Below are 15,208 nucleotides of genomic sequence, written 5' to 3' on the forward strand. Positions count from 1 at the left end.
GAGAAGTTACCACTACCCATCTCGGTGAAGGGTATTCATAGTTTCTTGGGGCATGCCGGCTTTTACCGGAGGTTCATCAAAGACTTTCTCAAAAATTGCACACCCTCTATGCAAACTCTTGGAGAAGGAGGTGAAATTTCACTTTGATAACGCGTGCATGGTGGCACAGCATTAGGTGTCATGTTGGGGTAAAAACGCAACAAACTATTTCACCCCATTTACTATGCAAGCAAAACTCTAAATGGTGGTCAACATAACTACACAGTTATAGAACAAGCATTACCTGCGGTAGTATATGTGTTTGAGAAATTTGGGCATACTTGCTAGGTACTAAAGTGGTTGTTCGCACTGATCATGCTGCACTGCGTTACCGATGGCAAAGAAGGATGCCAAGCCAAGATTAATAAGGTGGGTGCTATTGTTGCAAGAATTTGACTTTGAAGTCAAAGATAGGAGAGGTTGTGAAAATCAGGTGGCTGACCACTTATCAAGATTGGAAGGCAAGGAAAATGACGAGCTGGAGGTAGACATAAATGATGCCTTTCCCGATGAATAGGTATTCACGATAACTCTAGACTGAACTTCTACTAACAAAAAAGGTTCTTGTTCGATGTTTAGAAGTACTTTTGGGATGAAACATATTTATTCAGAGAGTGTGCAGACCATATCATTAGGAGATGTGCTCCGGAGGAAGAAGCCATCGAAATTCTCCATACTTGTCACACTTCACCAGTTTGGGGTCATCATGGTGGGGTACGTACAGTTGCTAAAGTTCTTCAAAGTGGTTACTACTGGCCGTCCCTTTACAAGGATGCTCATGAGTTTGTTAAGAAGTGCACTCAATGTCAGAAACAAGGTGGAGTGTCTAAAAGACATGAGTTGCCTCTCACGCCCATTTTAGAGGTTGAGCTATTTGATGTTTAGGGAATAGATTTCATGGGCCCATTTGTGAGTTCGTTTGGTAATAAGTACATCTTGGTGGCAGTAGATTATGTTTCTAAATGGGTGGAGGTTGTCGTACTACCGAACAATGAAGGGAGAAGTGTTGTTCAATTCCTAAAGCGCTACATATTTGCTAGATTTGGTACTCCTCGGGCTATTATTAGTGATAGGGAATCCCATTTTTGCAACAATTTTTTTGCATCCGCATTGAGCAAATATAGAGTGAAACACAAAGTAGCAACTCTGTATCATCCCCAAATGAATGGCCAAGTTAAAATGTCGAATTGAGAGATCAAGAGTTTCTTGGCCAAGACGGAGAATGCAATTAGGACTGATTAGTCTTGAAAGCTTGATGACGCTCTATGGGCGTATCTCACCGCATACAAAACACCAATTGGTATGTCTCTGTATCAGCTAGTCTTCGAAAAATCTTGCCATTTACCGGTTGAATTGGAACACAAAGCATTATGGGCATTGAAAGCTCTAAATCTGGACTGGGCAAAGATTTCAAAAGAAGGAGTAGATCAGCCAAATGAGTTGGATGAATACAAGTTCAGGGCTTACGAAAGTTCAGCTCCTTACAAGGAAAATATGAAAAAGTGGCATGATTCTAGAATCCTTAAAAAGGAGTTCCGAGTAGGAGATTGGGTGTTACTATGTAATTCTCGACTCAGACTCTTTTTGGGAAAGCTCAAATCCAAATGGTCAGGTCCATTTAGAGTAACACGGGTGTTCACAAATGGTTCCATTGAAGTCGAAGGCAAAGAGGGACCTGCATTCAAAGTGAATGGGCAACGCTTGAAGTTGTACTTTGACGAATGTCAGGAGATTTCTCTAATTGAGGTGGTGTATCTGGAAGATGCTTGAGAACATTTCAACGTCGTGTCACAACATTAAATAAGGCACTTCTTGGGAGGCAATCCAAGTGTTAGTATTTCAAATAATGTGTGTTGATTGTACGGGTGCAAGCCATTGTGCTAGGTGAAGACATTATTGGCTGATCGTTGAATCTGTTCGACGAGCCCGACATAGTCCGCCTTCTGGACTTTGAAAATGGGCTTAGACACTGGAACATTAGGTGGGGAATCTTCATCACTCGGTGACTCGTCGAAGTGATTCGGCGACCCGACTTGCCCCGCCCTTCTGCCTCAGCTCTGATAGCCTGACCCAAAGGATCATTTGGCGAGGTTGTAATCCATTATGCGAAACGCCGACCTGTTTGGCGAACTCCTTCAATTCCTCCTTTCACCTCCTTTCTGAACGTATTGCATACTGGAAATAATGACGATATTCATACCATTGGGCGAATCACCGAGCAATTCGGTGACTATTATAATTTTTCTCCAAATGGGCGCCTAGTGAAGATTCCTTGTCACCTTGCTCTGCGCGTTTACGTACCAGTAGTTTATCTTTATTTTTCATTTTTGGTATTGTCTGTTCTCTACTCACATTGGGGACAATGTTGAATGGTTTTGGTGGGGGTGTGTGTTTGGTCATTGAATTCCCTTGCTCATTCGAAAAAATTATTTATTTGAGTACTGGTTATGATCAATACCGATGACTTGAATAGTGTTCTTAATCGAACAAAAATGAATGTGTGGCTACGATGAGGGCAAATGAAGTTGCATAGACAATATCTGAATTTTTTGCATCTCGTTTTGACTAGCTGATTATCGAATGGAGTCTATTGTGATGAACATTACACACTCGCGAAAGTGTGGAGTCTCATTTGATAATGGTGTCAATGCCTTGTGTGTTGAGCTTACAGTGAACCTTGTGTGATAACGCCTAGAATTTGGCACATTGATCCGGTTGACTAAGTGATGCAAGCTCTTGAAATGATCTTAGGCAATAATTTTTAAAAGAGTGAAACAATTTGACAATATACCTCTTTTATGGCCAACCTTGTGAAATCTGTGAATTTTATTTGAACCCCCTTTGAGCCTTATCCTTTTCTTGGAAGAAACTTGAGCAAATGTGACCCCCTCTTTATCCATTCACCCTTAATCCTCATGAAATGTAGTTTGTTCGAATAGCCAACATAGGCCAAAATCCTAAGTTGGGGTTGCGGTGAAAAGAGAAAGTAAATCAAGTAGTGTGAACAAGTCCCCCTAGATTAATGAATTTGGAAAAGATGGAACCCCTCCATATATAAAACAAAAAGAGAAGAGAAAGAAAAGAAGAAAGAAAAAGAAAAAGAATGAAAAAGTTGTGAAATAAAGTTGTGAAAGTTGCAAAAGAAATGGGGTGTTCGGTATTCCATGAGAAGTGAATAATGGGGTGAATTTTGAGCATGAGTGAAAATGCCAAAGAAAAGGAAGGAAAGTGATTTTCATACCACATTTCATGAGGATAGTAGTCGTTGAGCCAAAATGACCATACATTTATACTCAATCCCGTGACAAGCCTTGAAAATACCTTTTTTATCTTGAGTGAGCTGAAGCGAATGTTGATTGGAAAATAAGGGCAAACCTGTGAGTGAAGTCATGCATGTGTTCATCTTTGTGAGTGTGAGAGTTGTATGTGATTCCGAAACTATAAATTGTTGAACAATTGTGTGTTAATATGGAATCTTCTTTGTTGTGAGGGCATTTGAGTACCTTTGTTGAGCTTGAACTTGCATTTGAAGCAAGTATTGTGAACTTGAGAATTGTTGATAATAGTGAGTCACAACTTGAATCTTTGAGTGCACAATTGATACTTGCATGAGTAAGTTGAGTCTTGTTGTCTGCATTCACGATTGAGTCTTTTGTAGAACTGTTTGAGATATCCTGTTTGAACTACTGAACTTGAGTTTTACTTGAGGACAAACAAAAGATTAAGTTGGGGTGTTGATGAGTTCGAGATTTGGACTCATTTAGGTCTTTGTTTGTAAAGATTTAGTATCCTCAAATGCTTAATTTATGCCAATAACTGATGTAAAACCCTTGATTTTCAGATATATGGATTGAGGAATAAAGCTAGAACAGAAATGGACAACAAGGACAACACAAGCTGAAAAAAAGAAGAGGAAAAACAAGTTTGATGATCGCCGAGATCACTCGGCGAATCCCCAATTTGCTCCTCTATCGCCTAAATTTATAGAACTCTAAGCCTGGATTAGGAGTAACTTTGACGAGCAGAAGTTCCATTCGGCGTGATGCCGATCACATCAGCAAAGGACGACCATGTCGACGAAAGCATTAATGGAGACCTAGATAAATGTTGATGGGTGAGTTAAAATACAGAAGGGCGCAACGCAGAATGAAACGGCGATCCCGATCTGGCTCGCCTAAAATTACAAAGGTTGGATGAAGAAGATGTGAAGAATGAAGGCGAGACAAAGGACGATCGGCGAGTCGCCGAAAGGTCGGCGAAGACCGACTTTCCTCGCCGATTGGCCCCAAAAAGCCACACCTCAAACTTGTATAAATTGATTTTTGTAAGAGAGAGAAAGTATTCAAAAATTGTGAGGAACAAAAGATAGAGAGCAAGAACACTGCTATTGTTGTTTCAAGTGATTTTAGCAAGATTTTTCATTTGGGTTTTGTAATAGACAAGATATCAATAAATTTTGACATTCGAATTTCATTTACCCAGCTATGGAAAACGTGGCATGTATTGAATTTCATCTTTTTACTATGATTGGGTAAAATCCTAATCTTGGGGGTTTGACAATGTGACCAATAGTTGCGTTTGACTAAATGGGTGTTATCAATTAGTGAGTTTTTGTGTTAATTTGAAGTGGGTCTAAGTTATTATTGTGGTTTTACTTCATTATTGCATGTTTAGTGCAATATAGTTCAGAGTTTTGTGCTTGCTCGAGAGAGAAGTATAGAGCAAATGTACTAATTTGGCATCTTAGTAGTGGGTCATGACAGTTTCAACTTAAGAAAGTGAAACTTGAGATTCAGCCTTTTTACCTAGCTCGAAAGAGTAGATTTGATGAGAAAGTGGTATGGTCATCTTATGGATAGCATTGGGGTTCAAAAGAACTCAGCGGAAATAAGATAATTGTTCGAGAGAAAATTGTTTTACTTATAGTCCATTCTACCCACGACGAATTAACATTGTTGGTAATGATGTACACCTATTTAGTTGAATCGTGCAGTTGGTTAGTCAATCCCCCAAGTTTTACCTCTCTATTTTCTTGTTTTTGTTGCTTGTTGAAGTGGGTTGGTAACGACATCCTAGAGTTTGACTTCTAGATTCTTAAGTGTTGTGTTTGTTCAGCTACAAAGGTCACCGTCATACTTTCATATTCGAATTCAAAAGAAAGCTACTCTCTGTGGGATCGACCCCAACTCATTTGGTTGGGTTTAAACTGATGTACGATCCTTGACACTTAGAACTAGATGAAGTGTCTTTGAAACGTTAATCAATTCACAAACTAAGTGTCAAATTGTAGTAGATGTTTTTTTGAAGATAGAAATTTGATTTCCTCTTTCAATCCTTTTTTTTGTTTCTGCATTCTTTCTGTTTCTTTTTCTTATTCCCGATCAAAGTGAAACATAACTTTGAAATAGGGAGTAAAAGTGGTTCAGCAGTTACCCCGTAACTGTTCAGAGTTTTGTGCTTGCTCGAGAGAGAAGTATAGAGCCAATGTACTAATTTGGTATCCTAGTAGTGGGTCATGACGGTTTCAACTTAAGAAAGTGAAACTTGAGATTCAGCCTTTGTACCTAGCTCGAAAGAGTAGATTTGATGAGAAAGTGGTCTGGTCATCTTATGGATAGCGTTGGGGTTCGAAAGAACTCAGCGGAAATAAGGTTATTGTTCGAGAGAAAATTATTTTACTTATAGTCCATTCTACCCACGACGAATTAACATTGTTGGTAATGATATACACCCATTTAGTTGAATCCTGCAGTTGGTTAGTCAATCCCCCAAGTGTTACCTCTTTATTTTTATCTTTATTTCAAAAACTTTATCGGGTTGGGTTGGTCAAGTCGAGTCGGATCCACAAGGGCGGCACATGACTCAAAACTTAGATCTCCCACTTCGCACATGGTGGACAAGACCCAAGTAAATTCAACATCAACTAGACACATAAATCATACGACAAATAGTTCATGCGACTTGTGAACATCAAGAGCTTACCCATAGGGTTTTACTAGCTCTACATAGGAATTCAATCACATGTGGAAAGAACTCACTACTAATATGAGGATACCATTACTCACAATACCTCGGACTTGATTAACTACTTTAATAGTTACTTATTTGATCTGTCAACCTCTTAAAGAGGTGAACTCGAGTTCATTTTTAACTTTATATACACACTTACACTCGAGTGTAATATCCGGCTTGTGTATACAAGTTAAATTGTTCATTTTAATCATCTTCCCTTTCTACTTGAATATATTTGTTCCATATCAACTGCTTTCCTAGACATGCACTACATTGCCAAATCACTCATTTCTATTAGTAACATGTTAAAGTAGATACACCGATCAAAACTTCAAGAAATAGTAAAAGGTCAAAGGGTATTCTAATGAAATGTTAATTTAACTTTTTTGGGTATCATACAATGAAGAAGCAGAGAACCATTCTTTCATTGACCTATTGATCACTTAACACACGTTATATGAAACACATGCTATGTTGTCTCACCTTATAATATTGGTGCTTGTATCTCATTCTTTTAATCATTAAAACATCGTACAGATTTTGATCTAGACACCTCTAGATGTCTAACCTGATCTTCTCTTTTCAATGATCCTCAAATTCATCTTCTCAGAGAGACTCTTATCTGGCTGATAAAACAAGTCTTAACATAGTGGTGAAACTCCTCTCTTTCATGTTTCTCAATGTAAAGCATGATTCTCGAGTGAGAAAGCTAATTTCGTAACTTGTTCGACACACTTTATTTCTAAAATCAATATCACATGCATATGAGATATGAATATAAATTTAGAACAGTCATATATTGATGAGAATATTATAACTACCAAGTTATTTTACAATACATAAATATTATCATATCCTACGCAAATCTAGAGCCTTAACATGTTTTTCAAATAAGTCTCTAGATATTGCCTTTGTAAAAGGATCAGCTATCATTTCATGAGTAGGAATGTATTGGAAATTTATTTCACTACTTGCTACTATATCTCTCACAAAGTTATATTTTATGTCAATGTGTTTGGTCTTGTTGTGATACTTAGGATCCTTCGTGTATGTGATAGTTGCTTGACTGTCACAATTTAGAATCATGGGACCCTTAGAATTCTTTGACATATTCAAATGCTCAAAGAATTTCCTTAACCAAACAACTTTTTGTACTGCAGATGCAAAAACCACAAATTCAGATTTCATGGTTGAAAGAGCAGTGCAAGTTTGTTTCTACTTTTCCATAAAATAGCACCACCATTAAGTAAGAAAGCATTGCCGGATGTTGATTTTCTATCATTCTGGTCACCATCCCAATCAACATTTGTATAACATCTTATAAATAAATCAGATCCATTATAACATAGTGAATGATTAAATGTTTCCTTCAGGTATCGAAATATTCTCTTTACTGCTTTCTAATGATCTCTTCTAGGATTGGATTGATACCTGCTAACCAAACTTACAGCATAACCAATGTATGAGTGAGTACACATCATATTCTACATTAAATTCTCAACAGCACTAGAATATGGAACTCGAGACATGTTTTCCTTTTCTTTTTCAGTCTTAGGACACATTCAAAGGCTTAAAGTTTCACCCATTACAACATGAGTATTCATGGATTTGCAATTATTCATTCGAAAGCATTCAATATTTTCTTTATGTAAGTTTCTTGAGAAGAAATCAAAAATTTCTTGGAATGGTCTCTTTGGATCTTAACACCCAATATACAGTCTATTTCACACATATCTTTCATATCAAATGGTTTTGAAAGTCATGACTTGGCAGTTTTCACATATTCCAAATTATTTCCAGCTAATAAAATATCATCTACGTAAAGAGAAAGAATTACAAAATTTCCATTGGACTTTTTCATATAGATACACCATCTTCATCAATCATGGTAAAATTAAATGACATCACCTCCTTATGAAATATTAGGTACTACTTCCTTAAAAATTGCTTTAGGCATAAATTGATCTTTTCAATTTACAAAATTTCTGTTCTTGGCCTTTAACAACGAAACTTACTGGTTGTTCCATGTGGATTTCCTCGTTGAATTATCCATTGAGAAAAGTGGCTTCACATCTATTTGGTGTAATTCTAGATCTAAAACGCAACAATAACTAAAAGTAATCGTATGGAGGTAAACTTCATAACTGGTGAAAAAGTTTCCTCATAGTCTATTCTAACTACTTGAGTAAAACATTTTGCTACCATTCTTGTTTTATGTCTTTCTATTGATCCATCCGATTTTCGTTTAACTTTGAGAATCCATTTATTCTCAATAGCTTTACGTTCCTTAGGAAGGTCAACTAAATCCCATATTTGTTGGTTTTCGCGGACTCTAAGACATTGCTTTAATCATTCACTCTTTTTAGGGCTCGATAAAGCCTTCAGTACAGAAGTAGGTTCATCCAATTCTGTAGAAAATACTAAGAAAACATAATCCTCAATTTCATAAAATTGTTTAGGTACACCTTTTCTTGTATTCTTACATAATTGAAGTTCAGATTCCCTTATAGGATTTTTTGATTCATGACTCTCACTTGGATCCGGAATCATCAATTGATCCATTGAGTTATCGAGTATGCCTGAAGACATTACTTGATCTTATGAATTCAACATTTCATATAGAGGCTCACCTTCATCAATTTCATCCTTTATGGAAAAAATTATTTTTCAAAACTATGACATCTCGTGATACAATTTCAATAATACTTCCATCCTCCTAATCCCCAATTAACACATACCCTTTGGAGTGTTCTGAGTATATTATAAAGATACATTTCTTTCCTTTCAGACTTAGTTTACCAAACTCATCAAAACGATCTTTAATATATGCATCACAACCCCAAGGTCGTAGATCATTTAGATTTATTTTATGGTCAGTTCAAAGTTCATAAAGAGTCGATAACACTAATTTAGCAGGAACCTTATTCAATATGTAAGTTGCAGTCAATAATGCATCTCCCCAGAAAGAGATAGATAAATTTGTATGCGCCATCATCCACCTAGTCATATCTAATAATGTTCTTTTCCTTCTTTCAGCTACACATTTTTTCTTGAGGTGTATATGGAGTAGTTAACTGTCTGATAATACCTTTTTCAGTACATGATTCTTCAAATTATTTTGACAAATATTCACGCCCTCAATCAATTCTTAAAGCCTTTATGCTTTTATCTAATTGGTTTTCAATTTCATTCATATATCTTTTATAGCACTCAAGTGCTTCAAATTTATGAGAAATAAAATAGACATAACCAAATCGCGTGAAATCATTAATAAATATAATGAAGTATGTAGCACCAAACCTTGCCCTCAGATTCATTGGCCCACAAATATCAGAATAAATTAATTGAAGTGGGAACTCATCTCTTTTAGTCTTTCCAATTGGTTTACGCGTAAATATTTCAGCAAGACAATTTTCACAAGTTGACATATCAATTTTGGTAAAAGAACCTAAATGGCATTCCTTTGTCAACCTATTCATTCGATCTCGCCCTATCTGAACTAATCTTGCATGCCCTGTGATAACATCAATATCATTGATACTTGAATAATATGTCATTACACAACGGTCAACATAATAGTCATAAGTTGAAGGATTACAATCTAAAATGATAAAATGATCATAATGAAGTCAAAAACTATATAAAACATTATCTAGAGTTATTCTAACACCATTACGACTAAAATATAAATTAAAACCAACGTCTAAAAGATCATACACATATACTAAGTTTCGTCAAATCTCTAGAGCATATAGGACGTCATGCAACATCAAGGAACGACCATCACGCAAGTCCACTTTTCAAGTGTCTATAACTTTGACTTCCATCTTAACATTATTTTCTACGTAGATCAACCTTGATTTAGATGAAACTCGATAAAACTCCACAAATGCTTCTCTATCTCGACTTACGTAGTCGGTGGATCTTGAATCGACAATCCACATAGGATAAGATTCAGATAGTAAAGAAGTGCTGGAAACATATGTATCACTTAGAGATGCGTTTAGAAATGCTACCTTTTTGGGCTCAGTGCATTCACGAGCAAAATGCCCAGTACTTGGCAATCGTAGCACTTCATTTTTCTCTTGTTTCTCTTCTTGATAAATCATTTTTCTTTCTTGGAATTTGGCTTCTTTTTTTTCTTAGAGGGTCCTTATTCAGTCTCTTTGTCTTTTCCATTTCTTTTTCTACTCTTCTTGCATTGGAAGCTTGGAGATTTTGTAACACTTGACTCTGCCACAAAGGCATTAATAGCAGCTTTAACAGCACCAAACCGTCATCTTCAAGTTCAACATGTTGGGCAACATCAGAAAAAGTTTTGATGCTATCATTATGGGTCAAGTTAACCTTCAAATGTTCCCAATTATTAGGAAGAGATCGAATCACTACATGATCTTGTTGCTCATTTGAAAGACCATGGTCAGTACTCTTGAGTTGAGCTATCATGGTTGACATCACCCTAAGGTGTTGTTTGATATTTTGATCATGACGCTTTTTGTAAGTGCCAAATTTGATAGTCAACTATCGGAGGAAGGTTACAGATGTACCCCCATACCTTCCTTGCAGATGTGCCCACATAGCATGAGCAGCAGGAAATTCCTCACATTTATGTATGAGGTCAACCATTGAACTAACTATTATTCTACGTGTAGTGGAATTAGCTTTTTTCCAAGCTTTGTAAGCTTCAAGATCCCTTCTGTGTTGTGTAGAGTTACCCTCTTCTAGTTGATCCAAAACATATTAGATCATTTTTTCTCTTCTAGTACATACCATATTTTACGATTCAGATGTCGTAATTGTCATCGTTAAGTTTTTCACCTTTGTTTAAGTTAGCAATGATACTTTTTGATGTCATGTTTGTTATAAGATATATAAGGCAAGAAATTTTAATAAATTATGCATGTGATAGACATATTCAACCAAATCAATTCTCGTTAAGGTTTCATATTTAATGTAAAATCGAAAAGACACGTAAGCTCCAATCATCATCTACGAACTAAATATTTAACAAAAATTTGAAACTAATTTCTTAATGTGTAAACTAATAAATTGAAGACTTTAATAACAATTTTTTTTTTTAAGTTTAATAACTTAGATTTTAAAAAAAACTACATAATTCATTTATTGAAAAGCAAATAAGCAATAACAAATTACTAGTCTTTTTAAAGACAAAAATCCTCCCACAAGTCTTCAAGGCAACAAATATACACCTTAAAAGGATGATTGGGCCAAATGTCATGATAAACATCAGTCAATCTACTACTCCAAGATTCACAGGAAGGGTTTGTTAAATAAGCCAAGGTTCTCCAATCCGAAATTTCAACAAATTATAAATCAATCAGTTCAACCCATTTTAATTCAAAAGGGTGAATAAAATCTTACACTGAAATAATAGGGGACATCTTCAAAGACTTAAACTCTTTAAAATCATTTTCTCATTTCCTTTGAATAACTCTTTAATTCCTTAACATATTTTGTGTTGCCCTTGAAATATTAATTTGTACGATTTCACACCCTTGGAAACATGTTCTACGGTGGCATGCTCTTTTGAAATAGGAACAAGGAAACAATAAGAATGATTGAACCATTCAATGTGACAACATATATCATTTTCATTTGTAGAAGAAAAAAAATTGTTTAAGGAACATAAGGACTAAACGAATTTTTTCAGATCAAATAAATTATTTTAGACACACCATAATGCATGTACACAAATTATCAACATATGGCTATTAAAAAAAAATTAAATCTCAAAGTCAACCACAATTAGATTTGACCATGTGAATAACCTATGTTAAATTAAATAAATTAAGTACTTTATCTATATCTATCTATATCTATCTATCTATCTATCTATCTATCTATACTACCTTAAAACCATGAACTCCTAAACTGAATGTTAAATTACTATAATACCTCCAATTAAAAATACTCAATTTATTTTATTTATTAATTTAATTATTTGTATTATATTAAAATTAGATACCCTTTCATATTAAAGGGTTGTGATTTTCTCAAAGATATGTGACTTTTCCAAAGGGTTGCGACCTTTTTGACGGATTTTGACATTTTCGATGAGTTGTGACTTATTCGAAAGGTTGTGATTTTTTTAAATGGTTGTGACTTTTTCGAAGGGTTGTGCCTTTTCGATGGATTGTGACTTTTGCAAAAGGTTGTAACTTTTCTGAAAAGGAACAATTAGCACCTATTAATACTACTATTTGTTAGCTATAAATAGACAGTTTTGTCTCACTTTTAAACTACAATTTTTTTAAGTTTTCTACTCTTCTTCTTACTAAAAAATCTCAGGGTTATTTGCAACAATTGATTAAGTTCAAAATTCAACGAAATTTGAGGTACCACATAAGAAAGAGTTGGTGAACAAATTGTAGCAATTCATTCATAAATTCACACTCGTATTTTTTCTTACGATTTCCATGAGTTAATAGTGTCGAAAAGTTGTGGAAAAGACAATAATACTCCCTCTGTTTCAAAAAGAATGTCCCACTTTCCTTTTTAGTCTGTTTCAAAAAGATTGGTCTCTTTCTTTTTTTGGTAACATTTCAATTTCAGTTTTCCACGTGACATGTTTAAGGCCACAAGATTAAAGGACAATTTTGTACATTTAACATAACTTTAATTTAGGACCACAAGATTCAAAAGTCTTCTTTATTTTCTTAAACTCCGTGACAAGTCAAACTACGTCACTCTTTTTGAAATGGAGGAAGTAATAAACAAATATAAATAAAGTCACATGATTTGGGTAAGATATTTCTTCTTTGGTTTTTTATTTTTCATTTTTTTACCCTCAAATGAAATAGTTTCTTTCTAATTTTGCTAAAACAACGGGCATCAACATAGCCCATTGAATCATTAGTTTTGATGTTAAATCCACAATTTCAAAAATAGATTTTCACTCTTACTTATAATATGATAATATAGACATGATAATAATTATTTTTTAATAGATATGTAAGTAAAAATGAACGAAGAAAGTAAAGTGTTGGTGACAAGAGATTTTAATCAAATGGAACACTATAGTGAATATAGCATGAACATATATTTTCGTCTTCCTTCTTCATTGGCTATGTATCATTCCATATATTTTTTTCCTACTATTTTGTGTTTAATTTGAGAAAATTTTATGTCACAAGATACACTCCTTGTTAGTTATATGAAAATAGATAAGAAAATAGTGATTGATCATAAAATAATCTTAAATCAAATTAAAGATTCTATAAACAATACTTTAAATTTTTTTCATCTATTAATTTTTATTATTGAAAAATTTTAATATTTTATATCACAATAAAACTTCTATAAGATACTAGATATTTTTAATTAGACAGCAACTATATGATATGTATGTGGTAGAAAAAAAAAAGAAGACTACAATTCTACAAAGATAAGGTAGAAACTTAAAGAAATGAAATATTTTTCACCAAAGGTGATGTTGTTCATATATTAAAATTAAATTATGCTACTGAAATATATATATGTATATCTAAAACAAAGAATTGGTCAAGATAAATATTTGACATACACCCAAACCTCAATTTAATTATTATTCGTTATAACAATAAAGTACCTTTTTTTTGTAGAATTACCTCTCTATAATAGTCTTACTCAAATTCCAATTGGTAAATGATAGAGTGCGTATAAAGATAAAATATTGAAATATTTATGGTAATCTTTATTAGTGTCATGCACATACTAAATTTTAAGTAAGAATATTTAAGAGAAAAATTATACTTAAATGGTGTCCATCATTTATGTTCATAACCTCAAGAGAAAAGACTATCGGTGACATTTTTTGTATTGATATTTTTCTTAAAATTTGTTGGTTAGATTTGTGTACAAAATTGAGTAAAGTAAATAATAATATTACTAAAGAAATGTCACTTTCTCCTCATATTTAAACTTTGAATGTATTTTGAAATATTTCAATTGTAACATCCGACAATTTGAAGTGGCTTTGAAGGAGCTTGAAAAAAATGGAAATTTGGCTAAGTATGGAAATCAATGAGTTTTTGGCCAACTTTGAGTAGTCGTAACTCCTAGCTCAGGATGATTTAGGAGTAGTTCCAGTTATGGTTACGAAGCTCGTGGAGCGATCTTTCCAACGCCATCGAGTTTGCTCGATTCCGAGTTCGTATGAGGGAGTTATGCCCTTTAGAAGTTGGGCAGTTGGAAGGGAAATCCGTCCGGAAATTTAAGGGCATTTTGGTCCTTTCACAAACCTTTTTAATTGAGCTCATTTTGTTGAGTTAGGATGATTTTTGGATAATTTTTGTCCCTTTTTGGAAGAGAAAGAGTTAGGGTTCTTGAGATTATAGAAGAGAAGAAGGAGAAGAAGAAGAAGAGGAAAAAGAGGAGCTTAGTCAAGATCGTCGTGGATTTTCGTCGGGGGTGATCCCTAAGAGGTATGTGAGTTTTTCGTGTGGGTTGATCCTTTCCCTCACACATACCAAGTTTACTCTATGATTTGAGAAAAGATTGGGGTTTGTTGTTGAAGTGTTGAAGTTGTTAGTTGTTGTTGATGTTGTTGGTAGTGTTATTGAACTTATTGTTCTTTGTGAGACATGATTGAGGTTGTGTAATTAAGTTGAACCTATGGTATGTTGAGGAAATTATGATTCTAAGAGGTATGCCCCTTTCAAAGTTGAATCACCATCAATTCGCAGCAATTTCTGGGCTATCGATCCCCATCTACGGGCCTGACCTACGGACCGTAGATCAATTGATGGTTCGTACTGGTCAACCGTCGATCGGGACAGAAGTTGGGTTTTTGGGGCATCGATCTACGGTCACGATCTACGGTCCGTGACCTGACCTACGGACCGTAAGTCAGGACCGTAGGTCAACACTTAGTCATTTCCTTAAATGAATTCTGGGGAAAATCTCTGAAGTGATCTACGGACCTGCAGTACGGACCGTAAGTCCATCTACGGTCCGTCGATGGAGTCCGTAAGTCCCATCTGTGTCACCAGAAATCTGAGGTCTCAGCCAAGTTTCCCCACTTCTTTCCTCACCTTCTCATGCTTGTTCCAAAGTATTATACCTATGATCTATAGTTGTTTCCGACCCTCCAAAGTACGTCTAAGAGTTCAAGAATCCCTCCATAACATGTGATCGAACACCTTGAATTCATAATTTC

General features: G+C 34.9%; 1 protein-coding gene across 1 annotated transcript; it reads left to right on the forward strand.

Moving 5' to 3' along the window:
- The first annotated feature begins 1,341 nt into the window (after nucleotides 1-1,341).
- LOC125863769 (uncharacterized) lies at nucleotides 1,342-1,809 on the forward strand. Its single transcript, XM_049543777.1, has one exon. It carries the CDS (start codon nucleotides 1,342-1,344, stop codon nucleotides 1,807-1,809), a length of 468 nt encoding a protein of 155 aa, XP_049399734.1.
- The last annotated feature ends 13,399 nt before the right edge of the window (nucleotides 1,810-15,208 follow it).

Source organism: Solanum stenotomum, chromosome 5, assembly GCF_019186545.1.
Source record: "Solanum stenotomum isolate F172 chromosome 5, ASM1918654v1, whole genome shotgun sequence".
Lineage (NCBI taxonomy): Eukaryota > Viridiplantae > Streptophyta > Magnoliopsida > Solanales > Solanaceae > Solanum > Solanum stenotomum.

What these genes read in the sequence shown, in the direction of transcription:
- LOC125863769 (XM_049543777.1), top strand. Translation starts at nt 1,342, where the DNA reads ATGTCTCTGTATCAGCTAGTCTTCGAAAAATCTTGCCATTTACCGGTT.